This window comes from Polypterus senegalus, chromosome 6 (assembly GCF_016835505.1).
Source record: "Polypterus senegalus isolate Bchr_013 chromosome 6, ASM1683550v1, whole genome shotgun sequence".
NCBI classification, from domain to species: Eukaryota; Metazoa; Chordata; class Cladistia; order Polypteriformes; family Polypteridae; genus Polypterus; species Polypterus senegalus.
Window position 1 is genome coordinate 109,417,870 of NC_053159.1, and position 25,986 is coordinate 109,443,855.

At 38.2% G+C, this 25,986-nt stretch overlaps 1 protein-coding gene across 1 annotated transcript in view; it reads right to left on the reverse strand.

The window, feature by feature from the left end:
* ppm1da (protein phosphatase, Mg2+/Mn2+ dependent, 1Da) overlaps window positions 1-18,335 on the reverse strand; it is a 39,104-nt gene extending 20,769 nt beyond the window's left edge. Inside the window, exon 1 of the mRNA XM_039756740.1 lies at window positions 17,462-18,335. Coding sequence (XP_039612674.1) covers window positions 17,462-17,909 — 448 coding nt within the window. The 5' untranslated portion in view covers window positions 17,910-18,335. The remainder of the gene's footprint in view (window positions 1-17,461) is intronic.
* Window positions 18,336-25,986: the final 7,651 nt, after the last annotated feature.

Here is a 25,986-nt window from a genome sequence, read left to right on the forward strand (position 1 = left end):
TGTTAAAAGTGTGTATAAAGATTTAATTTTTTGTTTTCCATTACAGGAAACTAGCCAGCCAGAACCCATAACAGCAGCGGTATTAGCAAGGCAGGAGCCAAAAACAATAAGGTATTATTAACACATCTAATTTAAAGTCCCCAATCAACCTTGTCACCACGTGTTTGGACTGTGTTATGAAACTGAAATCTCAAGAGAAAGTCCATAGAAGTATAAATAAAACACTGAATGTGACTGGGAACCAATCTCACTCTACTGGAGGTGTAAGGCAGAAAAAACTAAATTGTATCCCTGTGCCATTACAATAAAAAAAGAATAAGAAACCAGTAAATACAACCTCATACTAAATTTCCTTTTCTTCACAAGTAATAAACAAAACACAATGCTACATCTGTGCATGTTTCAGTCTGTGAAGTTGAAGTACATGGAAGCATGGTTTTATTCAGGTGAGAATTTTTTTTTTTTTAAATACACAGTATTAAAATTGCACAGTAATTAAGTTTTTTTTCCTAACATTGTAATAGATGTTAAAAACTTGAGTTTTTATCATCTATTAGTAAAACTATGATTCTGTTTTTACCGAAGTCAGAAACGATGTATTAAATAAATATTAATTTAAAAAAAGACAAAATTTTCTGGAGGGGAATAAACTCTATTAAGCAGTGCAGTCAACACTGTTGTATAAGTATACAAAGATCCTTCCTATCTATGGGTTCCTTGTAGATTAGACAGACATGAAAATGGAAGGATAAATAAAAAAAGTGAATCATTATAGCAAGCAATATTTGGATATTGTCAAAATTTTAAACCTTTTTGTTTTTCTAAAGTATCCTTAAAACTCTTTGATGTTTGCTCCTGCCTCCCTTCTTATCCCATCATCTCCATGCTAAAATATAAAACAGCAACTAGTTATCTGAAAAGATCATTTAAAAAAGTAAATTGAAGCTTTCACAGACTATTGCATTGTAGTAATTTCTTTTTTGCTTAATTGTATACCATGTTGTTTTCTGGACCTTTATTTTTTTTAAAAAGCACAAAACGGCATAGCATGTGATGTAACAGTTGGCACCTAAGCATGGCAGTGCAACACTGATCCTTCAGAGGCAGCAAACAAATAAACTTAGATGTAGGCAGTGCTGCCAAGCACCAGGGGGAGCTTCAATGGTGTGGATTGCTGCCTAACAAGCCTGGACATGACTGAGATGACTACAAGCTGACCAAACAGGGTGGCACCTGAGCAAATCCAGTCAGAGTGAAGAGAAGGAAAAAAGAGAGGCAGTCAAGGAAACAGTGACATGTTGTGAAAGCAGACAAACCAGAAAGAGCTGTTCCTCTTGACAGATACCCTTTGTGTATCAAATGATTGTAACCCACCCATGTGGGGAAGTAAAATAGCTAGGGTGTTGTACCAGGTTAGCCATTAGGAATGTAGTACCAAGTCAAATTAAATTACACCTTTTATTGGCTAACTAAAAAAAAAAAAAATTAGAATATGCAAGCTTTTGTGGCAACTCAGGCCCCTTCTTCAAGTAAGATGTAATATTAGTTAGCCAAGAAAAGGTGTCATTTTATTTCACATACATACATACATACATAACTATTCACACACATATCTATACACACACATGGTGCTTCTTCTCTTATTTTGCTCTATTGAAGTATCCTACACCACATTTTGTTCTCCATGGGTTTATGGACATGTAACATTTAAGAGGGGCAGGTTCATTTGGGAATTGTATAAAGTACTATATGACAGCATTTTTTTCAAAAATCCTTCTTTATTTTCAGACATCAGTGTATTTGTAGCCCCTTTTCCTTGCCATTTTGTATTTTTTTTAAATTGGTCCTTTTTTGGGGATTGAGGACATTAAATCATAATTGAGGTTGAGAAATTACTAAAACTGACAATGATGTACAATACAACGCAGAGAAAGTCTTGTTAAAATGTAACTATCTTAAAATGTACACCAGTAGTTAAACAAGATTTCCCTTTTGAGGTTTCAAGTGAAGCGCTCCATTTTGCCTCATATTTTATTTTAAATACAGTTAAAGTAGATGTGCAAATCAGCTGGGGAAAAAAACCCTGTCTCCTCCTATTCCAGCATTGTTGCTGACCTACTAAGCTATTACCCATTAGCTTGAAATCTCCATGGCAGCAAGGGTATTCATGTTTAATGGACTGATTCAAATGAAAGAGTCACTCGTGCAAATACAAAAAAGAAAAAAAAAAGAAAAAAAAAGAAAAGAAACAGATGGAGCCATCTAAATGAGGCTCTGTATATGTGTTTTGCAAATAAATAAATACAGACACCTCGCCATGTGTGACACACACTCAAAAAAATCGTGTGTAGATTTGGCATGTTCTCCCAGCTTTCAGCAGAGCTTCTTCTCAAATTTCAAATAACACTATGTTTATAAGCTTAACAACTATAAACTGCCATATTGCAATTGGCTTTGTGCTTGGGTGGTCTTTGACAGCAAAAACAGTGATAGTTTTCAAACAAAAAAGCTAGAAAGATTGTAATGTAGTGCTGCCAACTTCATATTCCTAGTTATCGCATCACTAAATTAAACCATAGGCACAAGTTACCTTTACCTATTTTATTATATTATTAAATTAAAACACATACCAGAATTGACTCTTAGCCTAGGATCTAACAATTCCTCTTTTTTTCCTGTTTAATTTTAAAGCAAGGGAGGAGTCAAGAGAAACCCATCAATAAAAATCCCCCACACATACCCCTAAATCTTACTACTCATCCATCTCCTATCCAACCTATCCAAGTTAGGGTTACTAAGAGTTCCTCTGAATCTAGTGAATCATTATGTATACACAAATTGTGTATTTTGTACATATCCATCCACCCCTATACTGAGGCCACTTTATTCAAATTAAAATGGCAAATAAAAGCACAGACTCTTGTGCAAGCACCACTCTTCAGTATCTAGAGAAAAACTGCCATTGCTGCGACAACTTCTAAAAGCCCTGAAATAAGCAAAGATTCTGAGACACCTGTCATAAACTCTTAAAAAATGTCACCATGGTTCTTCAGAATCGTCAGAATAGGGGAATCATTTTTGGCTCGATAAAGACCCATCCATTGAAGGTTCCAGAAAGAAATTTATTTTTTTATTTAGATCCATAACATACTCCAACCGGTAAATTGCAATAAAATAGATGGTACCATATTTCTGAAATACCAATAAGTCAGGATTTAAAAAGTACTCCATAATTTATTACTGTTCTGCTAGGTAGCCTAGCACGCATTAAAGACTTCAGTTTTCTCTACATATAAGAAAGTGTTTCAAAGCACAAAGAACCAAGTTCATGCGTAGCAAACACTTCTACATGGAACCACACAAATCAATAAAGAATCATAAAGTACCACTCAAGAATTATTATTTTTAAAGGGTATACTACAGGTCTTTTGCAGGGATTTTCAGTTGTAGCCTTCATTTTGATAAACTTGGCGAGTCAGATAGTTGTAATACAAACCTGATGTCAGTCATCTAGTGCAACATCCACAAGGACTCAAATATCATAACTGCGAAACTGGGTGGGGCTCCAGTGTGTGCCACTTTCAACTAATGAGCGTTCACCCAAAAGTCTAATACATATACCATGGAGGAAAACTGGTGTTTTGAACTTTGTGTTTTATCATGTTGCTCTACCACAACAGAAAAAAGAAAACGGGCTTAACTTGACACACTTCTGTTGGCATCAGGCAGCACATGTGATGAAAAGCTTTAAAAGCAATTGTGTAATTTGTCTTTGCCCTGCAATTCCTAGTTTTGTAATCTGACATCTACAATGCAGAGAGATCCAACATCTGCAGACGTCAAGACATACTCTCAAGTTAAGTTATGAAGGGTGCCGCCATCCATATCTCTCGATTATAAAAAAATAAAAATAAAAAAAAAAAATAAAATAAAAAACTTGGAAGGGAGACCAGGAAGACGAGACGTGATCGTCTCAGAAGACACTCAAAAGACCCGCAAGACGAAAGAGATTGGCCACGGAAAGTCTTGCGGGGAACTTAAACATGAGAGATTTGGTGCCAAGAGAGATTGTCCCAGGACCGTCGCACAGGGACGTGTAACATGAGATTCTTGGAAGTCACGCACTACTTACAACAATTTTCAAATAAGACCACGGTCATCAAAACTCTCAGTTGTATGAAAGCTTTTAAGCACACACAGATCCTGTGCTCTCAGCACATATAAAAGCGTACAAGGACAATACATTCTAGATGAAACGTCAACGACTAAGCAAAGAAGAAAGAGCAGCGCAGAGGGAAAAAAAAAATGAGAGAGAGACCCAAAAGTGTTGGAGAGAAAAAAAAAGGCAGATAGATAACGAAAGCAGTGGAATTCGAACGACTTAAACAAACGATGGCATGATACACATGCAGAGAAAGGTAAAGAATATGAAAGCAGTAAAATTCAAAAGTATTGCAGAGTCCCAGCCAGGTTGAAGCCTTTTTTGTTTTAAGTAACTGTTAGGTCCGATTGAGGCAGGGAAGAGTACAGCACAGAAGACTGATAGCGGGGGGTGAGACCCGGGGGATGAGGGGTTGGAGAGGGTGCTAGAAAGTTGTGTATGGGGTTACGAAATCAGCGATTTTTCAAGTAAAACTTTTGTGACATTTTATTATGTCAGTCGCTACAGTATCAAAAAAAAGATGGTAAAGATCGCATTAGCGCAAACAAAAGGAAATTAATCATCAGGACCAGGTGTGACTGAAAAAAATAGCAGGACAAAGCGAGGTCAGAAATAAAAGGCAAATAGTAGAAAACAAAGTCTTTTCGCCTTCGCATCATCCAATGCACAAAACGAAGATTTACACAATAATGGACCATACGCTATGAGAATCTGTGGTCCCGCAACAGTTAAAGCAACGACAAGTTTAATTTCAAAGAAACCATAATTCAGTCAGGTGTATATTTATGATCACAGAGAAGCAATTACAACGCGAGCAGCAGAAACACGAAGTGGCAAAGGACAGCAGCTATACAGGCTTTAAAATGATCGACGGGCAGCGCCCCCTTCACAACGCGCGCAGTGTTATACTTCCTGTAAGAAAGAGATTTAACCACGCCCCAGGGCCAGAAAAAAAGGACAAGTATTGTTTTTACAATGTCACGCGAGACAAGGCAGTGAGCCATCATTTAAAACAAGTCCATGGACATCTAACCTAGCAGTTGTTGGATTGCTTTTGGCAGACACGCATCATGTGCTCCCAGCTCTTAAAATAACGACATACGACAAGCAGAACAGGCAGCTAGCCAGCAGCAGAAAGATAGCAGATGATCCGACGGCATCTCCTTAGCGTGCGTTCAGCTGCCCTCCCCATCACAAAGCGAGCAGCGTTATACATCCTGCAAGAAGGGGATGTAACCACACCCGGGTCCAAAAATAAAGGACAAGTATTGCTTTTACAAAAGTTTTTAAAGTAAAAGCGAAAATAATGCATATGTAACAATTCCCATGAAAATAACAATCTCTTTAAATTTTATATCCAGTAAACCAAACACGGGGGTGGACGAATGAAACGAGTGGGGGGGTGGAGCCCCCTAGTAATGCAAAAGATGAGCTTGTTAACAGGTTAGCACTGCATACTTTACACATATGTCTGTGCTTGACTTCAGTGTTTTCATTAAATATACTTCAAACATGCACCTACAAATGCTGCCTTGTACCCCAGTAACTCACCCAGTATGGAGCATCAGATCCATCCATTCTTCAGGCAAATAAAGTGCCCTCCATAATGTTTGGGACAAAATACACATTTTCCCTTTGATTTATCCCCTGCTCCACAGTTTAAAGTTTAATCCCATTGTTTGATATTTAAGTGCACATTGAAGACTTTCATTTAAGGGTATTTGCATACATTTTGGTCATAGCATGTAGAATTGACAAAACGTTTTCTAAATGGTCCGCACATTTCAGGGCACCATAAGGTTTGGGACATAGCAATGGCAATTGTTGCATATGACTGCTTGAAGTCTGCAATTCACAGACATCACCAGCTGCCGAGTATCTTCTCTGGTGATACTCTGCCAAGCCTATAATGCATCCTTCTTCAGCTCCTGCTTATTTCAGGGGCTTGTCCCATAAAGTGTTCTCTTCAGCATATTGAAGGTACACTTCATTGGATTTATATCGTGTCAATGGCTTGGCCATTCAATAATTTTTAGATGTTTTTAGCTTTGAAAAAACTTCTGTGTTGCCTTAGCAGTATGTTCAGGATGATAAACTTGTTCCAGGATGAAGCACCGTCAAATGAGTTTGAAGGCATTTACTGGAATTTGAGCAGATAAGGCTTTTTTTTTGTACAGCTCAGAATTTAGTGTGCGACTACCACCAGCAGTTCAACCATCAATTAAGATAAGTGTACCTATACCCAAGGCATAACATCCCCACCATATGTTAAAAGATGAGGTGGTATGCTTCAGATCTTGGGCAGGTTATTTTCGTCTCGTACAATCACTCTGATACAGGTTCGTATTTTTCTCATCTGTCCACAAGACCCTCTTCCAGAATTCTGCAGGCTTGTTTAGGTACTTTGTCGCAAACTGCAATCTGGCCATGCTGTTTTTATGGCTAACTGCTGGTCTGCATCTTGAAGTGTGGCCTCTGTATTTATGTTTTGAAGTTTTCTGAGGATAGCAGTCTGACACATCCACATTTGCCTCCTGAAGATTGTTTTTGATCTGTAGGACAGGCATTTGGGGATTATTCTTTACTATAGTGAGGATTCCTTTGTCATCAGCAGTGGAAGTCATTCTTTAGCCTACCCGTTCTTTGCGATTACTGAGCTCACTAGTGCATTCTTTCTTCTTAATAATATTACAGGCAGTTGATTTTGGTAATCCTAAGATTTTACACATGTTTCTAATGGTTTTATTCTTGTTTTTTAGCCTCATAATGGCTTCTTCGACTTTCACTGGCACAGTTCTTGTGCTCTTGTTAAACAATAGCAACTACAAACTCCAAATGTAGTCTGCAGGCAGAAGCAAGCATAGATATCTTATGAAACACACTTGGGTAATTACAAACACTTTTGACGCCAATTGTCCCAAGCTGCCAACATACACCTTTGCAAAGGCCTGCCTCAAGTGCCCCTCGGACAAGCTACGAACTTGAGAACCATTACACACATTGCGATTATCACAGTATAAAGAGCCCCGTTACACCCTGTCAGAAGAGCTGCTTCACTGTAAACGAAATTGGGCGAAAGGGTGAATATCTGGAGCAAGGAGAAAGGTTATAAGCTTGTATGGAGATGAAAGAGGTGAAGATCCCATGCGATGACTAAAGTAAGGTGGTAAAGATTCAGACCTGGGCGGACTATATTTAGAGTTATGGTGAGCTGAGGTACTGTGATATTTGGGTCCTGCAGACAATTGGCTTACACATCTTTTCAGACCCTATTTTAATACTGGATGGATTTCATCAGGCTGAACGGAAAAAGGAGGAGGAGGAGGAGTGGAGATTTTTATGAATGTGCAGTGATGAAAAATGGAACACAGTATAATTAAAACTAAATGTGTAAATCCATGTCACTGCTCGGTAAGTAAGTTGCATCATCCTGGCTGACTCAGTAACAGAAATTAATCATCTGTACCAATGCTTTTTTGATTATTCATTCTTAATGCTGGTAACTTCAAAGAAGGAATCAAGGCCTATTAGGCTGGGTCTTTCATGGACACTGCTATCCAAATACTAATGCCTTTAAATAAAAACCTGTGGCACAATCCAAGCAGATCTGACCTCATCTTACTGCCACATACAAGCCTGTACTGACAATAGCAGCTCTTTGCTATCCAATCCAGAAGTCTGTGTGTGTTTGGGGGGTTGTTGTTTGTTTTTATAATTTTTTTGAGCTTCTGTAAAATTTGAATTTCCCCATTGGGTCAAATAATTTATAATCCATCATTATATTGCCCTGAATTGGGGCAATCATGTAGAAAAAGGTGTTGTAATTTCTACACGGTGTGACCAAAATGTATGCAAACACCCTCAAATGAAATTCTGCAATGTGCACTTTAACATTATAAATCAAAAATTTCAGACATGATTAATCTGTGGTGCAGAGGAGTAAAATTGAGCAAACAAAGCGTGTCTTTGTCCCAAACATTATGGAGGACGCTGTAATTTTTTTTTTTTTTTTTAAAAACAAATGAATTTCACAAGGAATAATGTAGCAATCCATCCACACTGACTAATAATCACATGCAAGACATAAAATGACAAAATGAAAAAAATAGTCAACCTTAAAAATATTATATCACACACACTTTTGAATGTACCTGCATGCCTAGATCATTAGACTTAACACTGTGGGAGGAAACACATATTAACAAAATGAAAACATAAAAAGAACAAGGTAGATAATACTGTACTTCAAATAAATGTGCAAAGCATGCTGGCCAGAGCATCCTGCCAAGCACACGGGACTGCTAGAACAAGATTTAAAATCCTATTAGGCCTTAACAAGGAAAAGGCAATTCTTTAAAACACAACATTCCACACGTTTTTATTGTGCACGTTCTGTGATTGGAACAGGACACAAATTAAGGTGTGCGTCAGTAATGCTATACTAAATTTAAAAATATATAGGATTTAACTTTTCTGTAAAAATTAAGTGTTCAATACAAGATTAAAGGTACACCAAGAAAATAGTAGTTATCTTGCAGCGCACGCACACACACACGCCATACAATTGTCAAGTTCATATTAAATTTCTGTCAAGTATATGCAATTCCTAGGAGTAATTCTGAGACACCTGATAAATATGGGCACTAGTTTCTGTTTAAATGTTAGAGGTAGAATACATTTTTGTGGAGAAAGATGCTGCAGACAACTTTTCACAATCATTTATGAGACATTAAATTTGTTCATTCCGAAAACACACGGCTAAAACCATACATGACAAGATTACTAAATAACCTGGGTGCACTGTATCAGAATTAAAATGCATTCCTTAAAATACATTCCTTCTTTCTATAAAGATTAGAGATTGGGCAGGTTATAAATATTAAAAAATTCCAAATATACTACACCTGTCAAATTATGACTAGCATATCCATTAAAACAAAAAATTTGCAATTACAATATTAATAATAATAGGCTGAATTCACACCGTAGCCAACAGTGACTTGATTTCAATTTCAAACTCATCTGTTTCATTTTTTTTTTTTTTTTGATAGTGATCCAAAAATTATGCAAGTACATTTCATATCCATCCTGAAGATTTCAAAGCAAGGTCACATTCAAGTCTCAAATGTATATATTAGATTAAGCACTACATAAAAAACAGTTACGATTCCATGTACTTTTTTGCTGTTTACATTTTTTTTAAAAGGTCAGATAATTTTGTGATAAAAACGTGTGATGTCTGGCAAAAATATGGAGGGGAAAAAAAAGAACATGAAAATTGAAAACAGTTGCGATAATTCATTAAAAAGGTTAAAAAAAACTGTTACAATTCCTCCCACTATCTGCCTTCCTAAACCACAAATACTTATTTTTATTCTTTCTGTCAGTTACACCTACTATGTTAACTCTAGCTGCCACATGCAATTCCTTCATCTTTGGCTTGCTTCTGGCTACATTCCTCATTCTCCCCTCCACAATATACAATATCTATGCCACCAAGACAATTCCTCTAAGGAGGATATACATGGTTCCCCAAACATATACAGTACACGTTTCTTTAGGGTCTCCAACAACATTACAAATCAAAAGAGTGGCAAACATGACAATAGAATATAGTCAAACTGTTTCATGGATGTAATTGAAATCGCCAGCACAAAGTGAAATACATTACTCCAGGATACGCTCAACTTCTTAAAACAGTGACCAGAAACTCGGCAACTGAATACACCTTCTTTAAGAACCAATATCACTTACGTAAAAGACCAAACCCCGTATTTTACAATTCCTTGAAAGCCAATATTGTAAAGTAACAAAGGCATTTGCAAAACTGTGCCAATGAGACATTTTGAATATGATTATTAAAAGAGCTTGCCAGCTGACCAAAGTGTCAAATATTTCATAGTCTTAATTAATTTGAACCCCAAATATTATTAAAATAAATACTTTAAACAAAGGCATTTGATAAAACACAGTGATACTGTCAAACAGCATGATAAACTTGACACCTAGTGCGTTGCTTTGTTTTCTGATGCTTGTCAGTGTCAAGCAGGCCACCATCCCCATTTTCTAATTCCATTTACCATTACCCATATACTGTACAGTCTTTTCTTGCTGCCTTTCACAAACACTATGCCATTAAATCAAGCTTCAGTCTTCTTCGTCTTGCTGTAATTTCTGTTATTGTTTATATCTGGATTTTGTTCCAGTATGCAGTGTTTAAGCTTACTTTATTGTTTCCAAATATATTTCATTACTGCTATGAAGGTAGCAAGCTATCAATTTTCCCCCTCTTACTGTCTGACATATTTTTGTTCTGTTTGGCTGTCCTGTAGAAATCACAGTTAAAACAATCTGGTTAAGAGTGAAGATTACGGGCAGGAAGATGGCATGGATGTATAGCTAGCTGCATTTACACACAGGAAAAAAACTTTGATTATGATGATAATATCTAAACACTAACCGGCATTATTGTAAACGAAAAAGAAACTGGTTAGTGCAAAGTCTGAAATATGTATTTTTTTTTATTCTTGTAATTGGAATTTCTCTTGAACTTCTTGTGAAGCACTTATATAAAAGCAAGCTACATAAATAACTTTTTGAAATGTTATTTTAGTTAAATTTAAATGTTATGACCAATATATAAAAACAAATGGCTAACTGTAAAACTGTAATATGATTATAATGTATATTCACAGCAATTTGCAGGTTCTCTTTGATACTACATGGGTTTTCTTCCCACAGCCTGATAAATATTTAAGTTAACTGGCAATTCTAAATTGCCACAGTATGTGTGGGTCCTGTAATTGACTGGCACCTTGCCCAAGAATGCTTGCTACTTTCTGTGTGATGCTGTCAAAACAGGCTACTTCTTTGGCCTTGAATTAGATTAAGCAGATCTGAGAAAATAAGATGTTAGCGAATGGCAGTATGATCTATTTTTGCACAGATGAAAACTGTTGCTTTTTTGCTCCAATGGCCACTGCGCCCTGTGACGTACAAGGTCCTCTATTACACATGTCAATCCTATCACCATTGGAGTTATATATGAAACATTTCAATCTGAGAACATAAATGGCAACATTAATGTCCCGTATGTGTCCAACAAGAAACTATAAATCATTCCTAAAGCAAGATATAGCAACTTCCCAGATGTTTTGTCAAAGAGTACCTGCACCTAAGCCCTGTCCCCACCAGACCCTTACCCAATTAGAGAAAGAATTCAATGTAGTCTCTTTGACAAAGTATATGTCAATTCTATAAATGTTATAAAATAAGCAACCACTAACCACTCTCAGGTAAAATCATTTTGGAAACCCTTTCTTATCTGTCCTTCTCATTTTGAGCACTTTAATGACATACACAGTCAGAAACTTAAAAAATACAGTAAGTGACCCAATGCTGGAAAATACAACTTTTGTAACGCAGGCATGAAAGCAACAGTGAGGCTATAGTGAAGCAGTGAGAGCAAAACAAGTACAGAAAAAGCATACTTTAGTGATAATAAGAAAGTGAAGCGTGTAGAATGGGCACACGAATGCCCGGTTTATAGCCACCATCTGAAGCCGGCGTGCAGACAGCATCACAAAGCGCACGCGCAGTGAGCAACCAAAACACATTTCTACTTGTTGAGTCCCGTTCGATCGGGGCATTGATATCCTTCAACTCACTAAGTGAGTGTTTGGGTCAGTGTTGCATAGCTCATAATATCACAGTCATAGGCCTGGCTAATGAAAAAAGAAGTGTTGTGGCGAACGTTATTAACATTAAAAGGAAGGAAATGAAAAAGTAGAGAGTGTCCGACACATTGATCAGAAGCGGCGAAGGATGGGCGAGTGCTACCTGTTATGATGAGCTGATGCACCCCAGATATTTATGCATGTCTTCTTTGCGTTTTGACCACATATTGCATCATGTTCGGCCCTTTGTTCATCATTCTGGCACCCACCTAAGCATCCTCTCCTTGAAATTTACCATTTCTGATAGCCGCCACGACACATAGAAAAATTTCTGCACACCAAGAGTGTCTTCAAATCGACATCATTTTTGCCGCCCGGCCCTCACGTTCAGCGTGGACGCATCGAGTAGAAACTAGGCTTAAGAAAAGTCTTTCATCTTTCTCAGACACGAGACATATTATGGGGAGCACAATAACCAAGGTTTATCATCATACAGAACAGATGTCGACTATAGTGAGTTCTTGCTGCTTTAGCGGTTATACGTATTTTATTAATGGTGTTATCTGTAGCTTGTCTGTGGTTTCTGCTTACAGGTATGCAGACCGTTGTTATTCAATATTTTTGTTTTTCTTAAAAAGAAAATAATGCTAGTTTTTAAAATGTTCCTTTAAAAACTGAAGGGATGTGCTAATAAAGTTTTCTTAGCAAAGGAATTATCATCATTTGTAAATGTAGCCTTTCCTTATGCGGGTCAATTACTTCTTGTCATTTGCTGCATGGGAGGTGAACGTACATGCAGATTAACTATTAACCGACATACTCTGTACTACATATAATCGGTCTTATCTAGAAGAATAAAGTTCACTTTGTCCACCAACATAATCATAAAAATGAATAAACCGCCAGCTTTTGTCATGCCAGTAGTCATTATTGAGTTATTTGACCTTTCAGTGTTCTGCAGAATACGGCAAAAATATAATTAAATCTGCCAATTTTGCGTTTCTGTCATTCAACACTAAGTTTATATTTCATTGCAAACGGTTACATGATGCAGATTCTTTATACAAAGCATTTACACAAATTTTCAGACTTTAAGTATATCCTTAAATACAATATTGAAATATTGCTCAGTCAGAAGACTGGTAGGTCTGCAGTACCAGACAAATAGGGAGGCAGGCAGGCAGGCAGAAAACCTGACGGACGACAGAGAGTGTTACTGACCCCAAAGGCAAAAAGAGACATTAGTAACACTAACACGACTTTCATGCAGGAACCAGACTGTTTGTGTAATCCAAAAATGTACTTATGGGTTTACAAATCTACCTTAAATCTGAGAACTGACAGGTCAGAGCAAAGAGGTAAAGCAAATGCCTGGTTCTAACATGCTTATTGAAGTTGAAATGGTGGAATTTGTGGGGTTTCACTTCTTACATCATACAACTTTTACATAAACCAACATTATATTTGACTTCTCTTGTGACAAATTTCACACAAAGGTGTCACAGTCTAAAACTCAAGTCACATTTTTAAGCCTTTTCTTCAAATATAAACCAATAGTCAAATGTTTTATAACACCTCACTTTGTTCCCCCAATGTAATCAGTTTAAATATAATGAATTACCTAAAATGGTGAAAATATAAGCAGTAAACTGCCAGAGGTTTACATTTAAAGTTTAGGTTAGCAAAAACTGAAAAAAAGGATATCAGAATATTACAATTGGACTTTCTTCAGGGAACAATTATTTGGTTACAACCTATAGATACTTTATTTGCTGCAGAATACTGTAAATTAGGACTTGCAAGTTGAAGCAAACAATTTGCTCAGGTGTCCCCACTTCTGTTGTTTATTTAAAGACCATCTGTTCCAACGCTGCTTTAAGACAGACAGACAGTGTTACGAACACCCTCTACATCCTAAAAAATTGTAAATTCCAGTGATGATGGCAAAAAAGGGCAATTAACAAATGAAATGAGACAGAGCATACAATACTGCTTCCTCAAACATGATCTGAATGGAAGAGAAGTCAGAAGAAAACCTTTCATATCATAGCAACATGCAACTTACACACAAAAAAAAAAATCATTCACATAAATCAAGACGCTTTGGGCAAATGAAACAAAATTTAAGCACTCCAGAGACAGCTACAAAAAAACAGGGAAGAATCAGCCCAGCTAAGTATAAATTAAGTCTGGAAGCAAATGCTTCACAGTCCTTTGAAAATTTTCAGGTGACAGAAATATTTAAGGGAGACAAAGATGCAAAGGGATACCTCAAAATCAACCACAAAGTACACGGCTGAACGACAGATTCATTATATGAAACTTCCTTCACAGTTCCCAATCTTGAATATTATTAAAAGTTTGCTAAATCCAATATCACATTACACAACTTTTAAGTCACAGGGTACTCAGACTTGTTGACTGTAGTTGCTGATCTTATAGCTTGACCGTGTCAATTTAAATGACGGTTTACAAATGACGCAATTGGGTGCCAACTTCCCGGCGCAGTCATGCTTGCACCTTTTTCAGAAGGCCAACTTCATTCTTTTTAATGGAACTGGTATCATATTAAGGGTTATAGCAGGTACAATGAAATCAGTTGTATTCTCTCCCCCTTTTTTTCTATTCTGTTGTGGTACGTAAAACAAGTGACAGACAAGCTTTTCTTCTGTTGGAAAGTTCAAACACCAGTGTTCCTTATTCCTCGTTGCTGCATTATATGCATTATTACTTCCAGATAAGCATTCATTGGTTGCTTACTCTCAGCACACAGAGCCCACCCCTGCAACAAAAGGCAAAAAATCAGACCTGTTGTGGAAAGTCACATACTACATGGAGGGAGTTGTTGAGTATGTTAGATGAGACGACTGGCCTTTACAGGAGCAGGCTGCCGAATGCCTGTGACTCAGAAAGTTATGTAAATGAAGGCTATCACAAAAATCGCTGGAGAAGTCCTCAAATATGTCATGGCCTTTTAACTCCCTGGCTCTGGAGTCTTCATTATAGTTTCTTTTCTTAGGTGGTTGGGGCATCATTTTCACTCCAGTTTCTTAATGAGAAGTTAATTCTGTTGTTAATGAGACCCATTATTTAATTCAGCAGCTTGTTAATGCTCTCATTCTGTCACATCAAACTTCTGAAATGTTTTTTCTTTTTATTAGAGCTTTGTCATAATGCTGAGGACCAGAATAGATCAATATTTCTCAACACACCAGCATATATATCTGCAATAGGTGTATTTATGCATGAGAGCAAGCCAGCATGTTACTTTGTTTGAATGTATGCATGCGCATACACACGATGGCATGTGTGTAATGTTAAAGAAACCAGAGAGAATGAACAGGAATGGTGGACACCCCTAGCTAGCAATGACAAGAACACCAACCCGCAGAGCTTCTTCAAAGCAGTTTTCAGGTAGTGTGAAGGGGTGCTAGCAGTACTTTCATCCAGATATTCCTGTACATGTGCATAATTGACAAAAGAGCAGTGTTATGGTCTGGCCAGGGTTTCATTCCTGGCTACTGCTTATTTTCTTTTTGTTAGTTTAATTATCAAATATTTTATTGAACCCTGATGTTTTAAATGAAATGAAGTTAGCTGGTTATAGGTTGGGGCTTGCTTTGCATTTGATTATTTTTTGGCTACTGGTTAAGGAGAGGGTGGCGCAGTGGTAGCGCTGCTGCCTCACAGTTAGGAGACCCGGGTTCGCTTCCCAGGTCCTCCTTGCGTGGAGTTTGCATGTTCTCCCCATGTCTGCGTGGGTTTCCTCTGGGCGCTCTGGTTTCCTCCCACAGTCCAAAGATATGCTGGTTAGGTGGATTGGCGATTCTAAAATTGGCCCATGGGTGTGTTTGTGTGTCCCCTGCGGTGAGTTGGCACCCTGCCCAGGATTGGTTCCTGCCTTGTGCCCTGTGTTGGCTGGGATTGGCTCCAGCAGACCCCCGTGACCCTGTGTTCGGATTCAGCGGGTTGGATGGTTAAGGAGAGAAGGAATAATTAAGGGTTTGGAATGTAAAAATGAAAGTCAATTAAAAAGAAGACCAAAAAAAAAAATCACCAGCTGCAATTACTTAGTAGTAACTAAGAAAAAGAACAACAAAAACTTGCAAGCACACTGACACTCTTGGGTCTGTCCTACACCTCGATTTAGATTGCCTGTGAAACTTATTGGGGTTACCTAAACTTTTGCATACACGTCTTCTACTCAACAACACGTTCACTGAAAAACGTTTTCTCTAATGAAATAATAAAAAAAGTGTTTACAGGAATAAGAATATGAACCTCCGAATATGAAAGGCTTATCTAAAGATCCGTGCTAATTAATTGGATTTTAAATTAGTGTTTCAAAAATGACAAAAAATGTGAAATTGGAACAACCTAATTAATTTTCAGTAACTTGGAGAACAGAATGGTCTCCGCTCGTTTGTAAACGTTTTATTTCTACATTATATTGCACTCCATTATAGCTTATGGTCGCCAATTTTGTTCAGGCCGTTATACGTGAAAACAAATAATAAAAAAAAAGCTATTATATAATCAAACTCCGTGTCAACGGAAAGCCAGGAGATTGGTATTTGCAAGCCTTACAAATTGGGGCGGTTCTTCGGAATGAAAACTAAAACTACGAGGAAGCTGAGAAAAAATGCCAACCAGGAAATGCTAAAATTGGGAGCGGCTTTGAGATGACAGTTTTATTTTGGGCGGGGAGTAATGCAAGGCAGTTTGTATTATAAGACAAGACACAGGTTCGATGTAATAAAATAAAAAAAAAAATTCACACATTAATGCGACAAATATATCGTCCCGATCCTTAACGATAAATTGATTTTTCCCTGTTGATTTCACCCGTCAGCTTGAAATTTGGCTACATCGTGTATATCAATCAACCTATATTTTCATATCTCAAAAAAGACACGTTATTTTTACTGTATAGTAATTCAAAATGTTTAGATACATCATCGCAACGACACCACCTTCTAGAACCTACTATATATCTTCCAGCTGTTCGTTCTACATATATCCCGCCTCTCGTGCTGCTGATTGGACGCTATACGTCATCCCAGCGTTAAAAGTGACGATCTATTGGGCTAAATATACTGCTTATCATTTTAAAATCGGCCTCCGAGAAAAAAAAATATGCACCGGCGTTTTGTGGTTTAACTGGAAAACAGGGTCTCATTCGGTCACTGAGGTTAAAAAGCAGGGAGCTACAGAGAAATGCTTGATGGAAAGGATGCTGCTGCAGCAGCAAAGTAAGGGTCTGTAGCTAGGTGAAGGTGGTGGTTTTTAAAGCCAACGTACTTACGTTGCACTAACTACTGTTTCAGAAGATCTAAAACTATTCATATTCAAGATCGAGTTGTACATTAAAAAAACACACAAAATGGACTACACTAGACTAGTAAAGATACAGTTCCGCGACGCAGACCGCATGGTTATCAAAAAAGCCAACACGCCGCGTGCCGACTACCCATTCACGAGCGAATAAGCGTAGGATCGACTTGGCTGAACTACTTACTATTTAAGTAGTCTAAAAATCATAATTTATATGATCTGTTCAGAAATCAAACCCACCGAGTCACTTCCAGCCAACTTCACTCTATCGCATGCTTTGTATACTTACGAAGCTTCTTCCACATGGCATGGTGACATGCAATGAAGCCTTTGCGGATGGCGGCGCACACCTCTTCTGTGTCCGACGACCAAAAGCCACGTTGTTTCTTTATAAACATCCACAGGTGATCGCGAGCAAACTGAGCTGCCTCCAGGCCCCCGTGCCCATCAAACACTGCAAAAAATGCTACGGACCGTTGTCTCGTTGTACCGATTGTGCTAGACAAGGAGTCTCGGTGGTCGTTTAGCACGCTAGCATCCGAAGCTAAATTGCAAGTCTGTCTGATTGCTTCCCCTGGCCTAGTGACCTCTTTTACTTCACCGATTCCGTAAAAACTCGTTTCGTCCTCGCTTAACTCGGGCTCCGGCTCAACCACCACCTCGGTCAAATCCTCCATGTACTTTCTGCCTCCTTGATCGGAAAAAACGCTCACTCGCATCGAGAAGAGGTTCTCCATAGCTGATTATGATCTCTTCACTGCTACACCAGATGGCTTTGTTCTTATTTAGACAAATTATAACACTTGCTTTCGCCAACTTGTAACACTCCAACAGCCGTCCTTCCTTACTTGGTCGCTATTGTTTATGTTCAACGTTTTGTGGGCATGCTCCGAAGTGACGTGACGTCACGAGACGATCTGCTTTCACTTTACCAACACCGCCCTCCAGCTGCTCTAAATTGACTTGTCAGTGTGAAACGTCGATGATCAAAACGTGCAATCGGAGTATTTCTACACTAAGCGAGGGGAGGGAGGTTAAGAGAGCTCTGCCAGAACAGAGCGTTGACTATATTGTCTTATTCTTGGCAACGTTTTGCAATAATAAATAAAGCTAACAGCTACGATATCGCTTTTAAAGAAACATGTATTATTTTAAAACAGATATACGTTTCTGCTGCTGTCTTGCATTGCGACTAGACGTGGTTTGATGAACTGAAGATTTTTCATCAGTTTCTTGGATTGTTACATTACTCGCAGGGGAAGCTCACTTTTATTGCCATAGTGATGTAACATGAGAGCTGATTACTTTCTTATATATGTCAAATTGGCCATAGCGGTTGAGCTGCACCTTCCCCCCCAGACTCAACACACACTTGGTACATTACAACACAGAAACAGTAGTGAGTTTTGGTATTAATTTATGGACAGAAAATTCTTAGTGCTAATTTGTGAACAATACGTTATATTTATTTTGATCACTGTCGCCACTGACATACTACAGGAGCTAATAATACTCTAGTGCCAAGCCAAGTACCAATTAATTGATGCTCCTTAAAATATGGAATGTAATTTCTGAAAAATGTAAATGCAATCCAACATGTTACATACATTGCATTGCAATGTACTGTATATGCACATGATGCATTTAATTTTTCCCCAGTATTATCGTGTCAAACTAAAAACACATCAACCAAATGGTCAATTTCTTTTCACTACAACACACACTTTTTGTGTCAGTTGTCACACATGCGTGTTGGAGGACTCCCTCATGAGCTCAAGTCTGTCATTGCCAAATCAAAGCACACAGTTTAAAATGCAATACAAAGGTGTATTGCATTTGAATGCATGTCCATAGATCACGTCATAACTAAAGGCAAAGCAAATTTTCATTTCATTTAGTAACTGTTCCTGGTGTATTGCATTTCAACTGAAGACCACACATCAATTGAGGAAAAACTGAATATAATCAAAAGGAAGGGCAAGGGTGTCAACTGTTGGGGTAAGAGGCATTTCAATCACAAGTGTGTTCATCCAGAACTAAAGATAGGGATGAGGAGTTGATAAGGCAAGGGATTCACCATTGCATTGGACAAGTGGAAGCTGGCGATGTAAGCGACCACTTCATTCTCTTATGTGTTGACTGGTAGCTGGAAAAGGCAGATGTAGCGTCAGAAGCAAGCAACCGTAACATCCTTAGAATGCATACAAGGGCTAATGTCCTAAAGAGTTACAGCATATGAGTATGTAGATCATCAACATCAGCATCCATATATCAATATTCCCCTAATTATGATTTGTAAATATGTGCAGATTAGGATGACAGTACTGGCATATTGCTAAACGTTTTGATTCATTTGCCAGTATTATCAGAAGAAGAATGGGATAATGTGATATAAGGCACATATAACACCTTATTTAGACAACTTGATATAACAGTAAACTCTTTCATTGAGACCTAAAACATAGTTCTTACCATTTCTCACCAAATTGATAAAACTTACACTTTTCTCCAGGATACAAAAATGTTTAGAAGTGGAATGCCTGTTACCCCAACTGTAGAAACCCTTGCCCAACCTTTAGATGCTGATTGGCCTTTTGATTACATTTAGTTTTGGAATGATTAATGCGTGGTCTTGAATCAAAGTGCAATACACTTGGAGCAGCCACTAAACAAAATCCAACATGTTTGCTTTTAGTTATGAGAGGCAATTTATGGACATGCTTTTGTATTCTGTTTTAACCTGATATGAAAATTGTGTGATGTAGTAAAAATCAATTGATTGATTTTTTGATAGGTTAAGTTATGACATGATAAAACCATATTGTGTGCCATGTTCTTAGGCATTGTATTGTAAGTTAACATGTTAGACTAAATTTAATTTTGGCACAAATAATCTTGTCTCATCATGACTAAACCGTATTCCAGATTTTCAGAAGCGCTTTTGTTTCTGTGTTAATTACACATCACTTTTATTTCTACAAGTGCCCTCTAGTATGTGTTCACTATTTAACTAAAAAAGTTTCTGAATCACTTCTGATGCATTTAATGATTTTGATCTTTACACAGGCTTCTCTGTTGAAGACAAAAGAAGGTTAAATTGTCCTAATCTGTCAGAATGTGGCATGTATTTCAGTCCTGGGATGCATTTGGTTGTTCTTTCTTTGCACAGCACTCTTGTCTCAGTCCAACTGACAAACTTGAAATCCAGTTTTGTAAGTTTCCTCTGATGTCAATGGTTTCTAGTGTAAAAAATTGTTTTTGTTGCAGATATGTATAAAAAAACTTTTAGAAATACTAAATAATGTATACATTTTGCTTTTGTCCAGTACCCCAGTTAGAACATTAGAACAATTTTGATGAGAACGTGTCATTAAAAACCACAAGCTCATGGATCCTACTCACCGTATATTTTAAAAACAACAAGTTGAGATTTCAAGGTTACTAAAGTCCTGCTGTCTACCACACTCCTCCATTATCCAATATGCAGTTGCATGTTTTAAAAAGTAATTGATTGATCTGGATGGATCTTCCTTTCATTAATCCATTTTTAAAAGCTGTCAAGGTTTCCAGTTTGACTACATGACTCGGTAGTGCATTCTGGATTCCCACCTCCCTATGTAAAAATTTACATTCTTAATTTCATCTTTAGTGTATTTTCGCTTATTTCTAACAGTGTCCTTGAGTATATAATTCATTATTTAACTGAAAAAGTTCTACTGGATCAAGTTTGATGTTTTTTGAATTTTAACAACTAAGGCTTGGTGTGTGTTTGTCTTGTGGTGGGCTGGTGCCCTGCCCGGGGTTTGTTCATGCCATTGTGCCCTGTGTTGGCTGGGATTGGCTCCACAAGACCCCCGTGACCCTGTAGTTAAGATACAGCGGATTTGATAATGGATGGATGGATGAATAACGGATGGATGGATGGAAGATTAGCTCTCCACACAATTGTATTTGCTCCAGACTAAAGAGTTTTGGTTGTACTCCTACCCATCCCAAAAATACTATCATTAAGTTTGCAGACGACATTACTGTAATGGGGCTAATATCAGAAGGAGATGAGTCGGCCTACAGAGATGAGGTTTAAAGACTGACAGAACGGTATTCAGTGAAAATAGATACTTAACACTGAACACCACAAAAACCAAAGAACTCATTCTGGACTTCAGAAAGCATAGCACAGAACCAGTTCCTCTCTACGTGAACGGAGACCATGTGAAAAAAGTGAACATCATCAAATTCTTTGGAACACACATCACAGAGAACCTTACCTGGTCCGAGTATACCACAGCAATGGTCAAAAAAGTGCATCAGAGACACTATTTTCTGAGAATGCTCAGGAAAAATAACTTGGAGCAAAAACTATTGGAGGCATTTAATTGTTCAACCATCGAGAACATCCTGGCATGCTGTATCACAGTATGGTATGCTGGATGCGCGGCAAAAGAAAAGAAGGCTCTCCAGAGAGTCATAAGCTCAGCACAAAAAAAAATTCACTGGCTACTGTCTGCCTTCCCTGGAAGACATTGCCTGCTCTAACTATCTCACAAGAGTCACAAATATTATTAAGAATCCTTCATACCCTGGTCACCATCTCTTTGACCTGTTAACCTCTGGTCGGTGTTATAGATCTTTAAAAGCATGGACCAATGGATTCAAAAACAGTTTCTTTCCAAAGGCCATAAACACATTGAACAAAAATAAGCTAATAAAGACAGGTTAAGCAATTTTTGGTCAGTGCTAGGAAATAGACTCATACATGCTGCTGCTTCCCTCATGCAGCTACTCTCCAGTGACATGGTATTATATTACTACTGGTTTCATTTTTGATTTCATTTCTTTTTAGTATACATTTTAAATATAATACAGTGGTGCTTGAAAGTTTGTGAACCCTTTAGAATTTTCTATATTTCTGCATAAATATGACCTAAAACATCATCAGATTTTCACTCAAGTCCTAAAAGCAGATAAAGAGAAACCAGTTAAACAAATGAGACAAAAATACTATACTTGGTCATTTATTTATTAAGGAAAATGATCGAAAAGTATGTGAACCTTTGCTTTCAGTATCTGGTGTGACCCCCCTTTGCAGCAATAACTGCAACTAAACATTTCCGGTAACTTTTTATCATTCCTGCACACCGGCTTGGAGGAATTTTATGGCGCTTTTCCACTGCATAGTACGGCACAGCATGGTTCAGTACAGCTCACCTTGGTTCGGCTCAGTTCGGCTCGGTTTGCGTTTCGACTGCAGTTTAGTACCACTTTAGAGTGGGCGGGATTATTCACGTGTCGTTATAGTTGCGCCGCCTCTACTGCCGTGACACCGTGGAACTTTTACAACAACACACAGACAACGACAACACTTTAGCTCGATGACGCGCAAGGGTAAGCATCTAAAAAAAGCACATCACTAGCTAACTTTTATCACTGTTGCAAAGCATAAAATGAACTTAACTGTCAGTATAACATTAAAATGCTGATTCTGTATATTACAGATCTTCCACATTTTGCAAAAAAGTCGCCGCAACAGACCATCTGTTTGGACATTTAACCGTGCTTCAGAGTGGTGGGATGTGATTGTTCCCGGTTTTACAAACACTCAGTGGCTGGAGAACTTTCGAATGTCTGAAGAAACATTCATCCATTTATGCAACAAACTGCGTCCAGCGATGGAGAGACGGGACACAAACGTCCGCGTGTGTGTACCTTTAAAGAAAAGAATAGCCAGTGACGCAGTAATGAAGATTTTCTCCGGCCAATCAGTGACCCGCAGAGTTTACACGTCACGTTTTGGTAACGGTTCGGCGCGCTTGGAACCTCGGCTGAGGTGGTACTAAAAAAAGGACCAGGTACTGTTCCCAGTGGAAAACCCCCCAAAAGTGAGCTGAACTGAACCATGTCGTGCCGTACTATGCAGTGGAAAAGCGCCATTAGCTCATTCCTCCGTACAGAACAGCTTCAACTCGTAGTAAAAAGTGCAATGGATGTTCTTGTAGCACCAATTCTAAACATTATCAATAGTTCATTATTGCATGGCACAGTACCTGATGCACTAAAAGTGTCAGTCATTAAACCTTTACTTAAAAAGTCAGACCTAGACCCACACATACTAAATAACTATAGGCCTATTTCAAATTTACCATTTCTCTCTAAAATACTAGAGAAAGTAGTCGCCAGTCAGCTTCAGTCACACCTTATGCATTACAATTTATTTGAGAAATTCCAGTCTGGCTTTCGCACTGGTCATAGTACAGAAACGGCACTAACACGGGTTGTAAATGACATTCTGATATCCTCTGATGAAGGAAATTCCACTGTAATTATGTTGTTGGACTTAAGTGCAGCGTTTGACACCATTGACCATTCTATTTTACTGCACAGGCTAGAAAACGATGTTGGACTTACAGGCCCGTGCTCGCTTGGTTCAGTTCTTATTTATCAAATCGATTCCAATATGTACAGAAATATGCTGACAGTACTCCATCATTATACACAGAAGTTGAATATGGTGTCCGCAGGGCTCAGTACTGGGACCTTTACTGTTTTCACTTTACATGCTTCCACTGGGATCTCTCATTAGGAAACATAATGTTAATTTTCACTCGTATGCAGATGACACCCAGTTATACCTTTCATTTAAATCAAATGAAGTTTCTCCGATGTTGTCTTTAATTAGTTGTGTTAGTGAATTAAAGGAATGGATGAATGAGAACTACTTGTCTTTAAATACAGATAAAACAGAGATGTTAATTGTTGAGGGAATGACGCTGATCACAGCAATATTTTGTCGCCATTTAACTCAGTTGGAATCCCAATTAATTTTACTGAATCAGCCCGCAATCTAGGAGTTATCTTTGACTCTAGCATGTCATTTAAAGCGCATATTACAAAGTCGTCCAAAACCTGTTTTTCCATCTTAAAAATATTAGGAAATTAAGGCGCTTTCTAAATAAACAGGATTGTGAGAAATTAATTCATGCATTTATCTCTAGTAGGATTGACTACTGCAATGCGGTGTTCACTGGCTGTTCAAACTGTTCTCTATACAGCCTCCAGTTAATCCAAAATGCCGCTGCAAGAATTATTACAAGAACAAGAAAATATGAACACATAACCCCAGTTCTTAAATCTTTACACTGGCTCCCAGTTAAATTTAGGGCAGATTTCAAAATCCTCCTTTTAACATATAAAGCATTAAACGGCCAAGGTCCGCTTACTTGTCTGAACTTATCATGACTTACAAACCTGAGCACATTAAGATCTCAAGATGCCGGTCTGCTTAGGATTCCAAGGATTAATAAAATAACAGTGGGAGGTCGAGCTTTTAGTTACAGGGCCCCTAAACTGTGGAATGGTCTTCCTGCTTCCATAAGAGATGCCCCCTCGGTCTCAGCCTTTAAATCCCGGCTGAAGACTCACTACTTCAGTTTAGCATATCCTGACTAGAGCTGCTGATTAACTGTACATACTGCATCTCTGTTGTTAGTCATTAGCACTATAACATAAGTAACATGATAATTATATTTGAATACTAACCCTCACCTATTCTGTTTCTTTTCTCGGTACCCAAATGTGGCCATTGGTGCCACGGCCCACCTGCCAAGTTGTTTGCCTGCCTATGGTAAAGTCATCCCTGATGGAGGATCACAGGAATCATGGGAAAGAGAGGTCCTTTCATCGGAGCAATGTTTCAGCCGTGGCATGGCCAAATGGAGATGCAGCTAGATGGATGAGGTCTCCAGGACTCTAAAAATATCGAAACCTAATTATGTCATATCATCTACTGTTAAACCGTAATTCTAAAATTTTTATTATGCTGTCTTAAGGAATTGTTCTGTTGTGTATATTGTATTGTATTGACCCCCTACTTTTGACACCTACTGCACGCCCAACCTACCTGGAAAGGGGTCTCTCTTTGAACTGCCTTTCCCGAGGTTTCTTCCATTTTTCCCTACAAGGTTTTTATTGGGAGTTTTTCCTTGTCTTCTCAGAGAGTCAAGGCTGGGGGGCTGTCAAAAGGCAGGGCCTGTTAAAGCCCATTGCGGCACTTCCTGTGTGATTTTGGGCTATACAAAAATAAACTGTATTGTATTGTATTGTAACTCTGGGATGTTGGTGTGTTTCCTCATATGAACTGCTCGCTTCAGGTCCTTCCACATTTCGATTGGATTAAGGTCAGGACTTTGACTTGGCCATTCCAAAACATTAACTTTATTCTTCTTTAACCATTCTTTGGTAGAACGATTTGTGTGCTTAGGGTCGTTGTCTTGCTGCATGACCCACCTTCTCTTGAGATTCAGTTCATGGACAGATGCCCTGACATTTTCATTTAGAATTCTCTGATATAATTCAGAATTCATTGTTCCATCAATGAATTCAAGCCGTCCTGGCCCAAATGCAGGAAAAGAGGCCTAGACCATGATACTACCACCACCATGTGTCACAAATGGAATAAGGTTCTTATGCTGGAATGCAGTCTTTTCCTTTCTCCAAACATAACGCTTTTCATTTAAACCAAAAAGTTCTATTTTGGTCTCATCCATCTATAAAACATTCTTCAAATAGCCTTCTGGTTTGTCCACGTGATCTTTAGCAAACTGCAGACGAGCAGCAATTTTTTTTTGGAGAGCAGTGGCTTTCTGCTTGCAATCCTGCCATGCACACCATTGTTGTTCATTGTTCTCCTGATGGTGGACTCATGAACATGAACATTAGCCAATGTGAGAGAGGCCTTTAGTTGCTTAGAAGTTACCCTGGGGTCCTTTGTGACCTTGCCGACTATTACACGCCTTGCTCTTGGAGTGATCTTTGTTG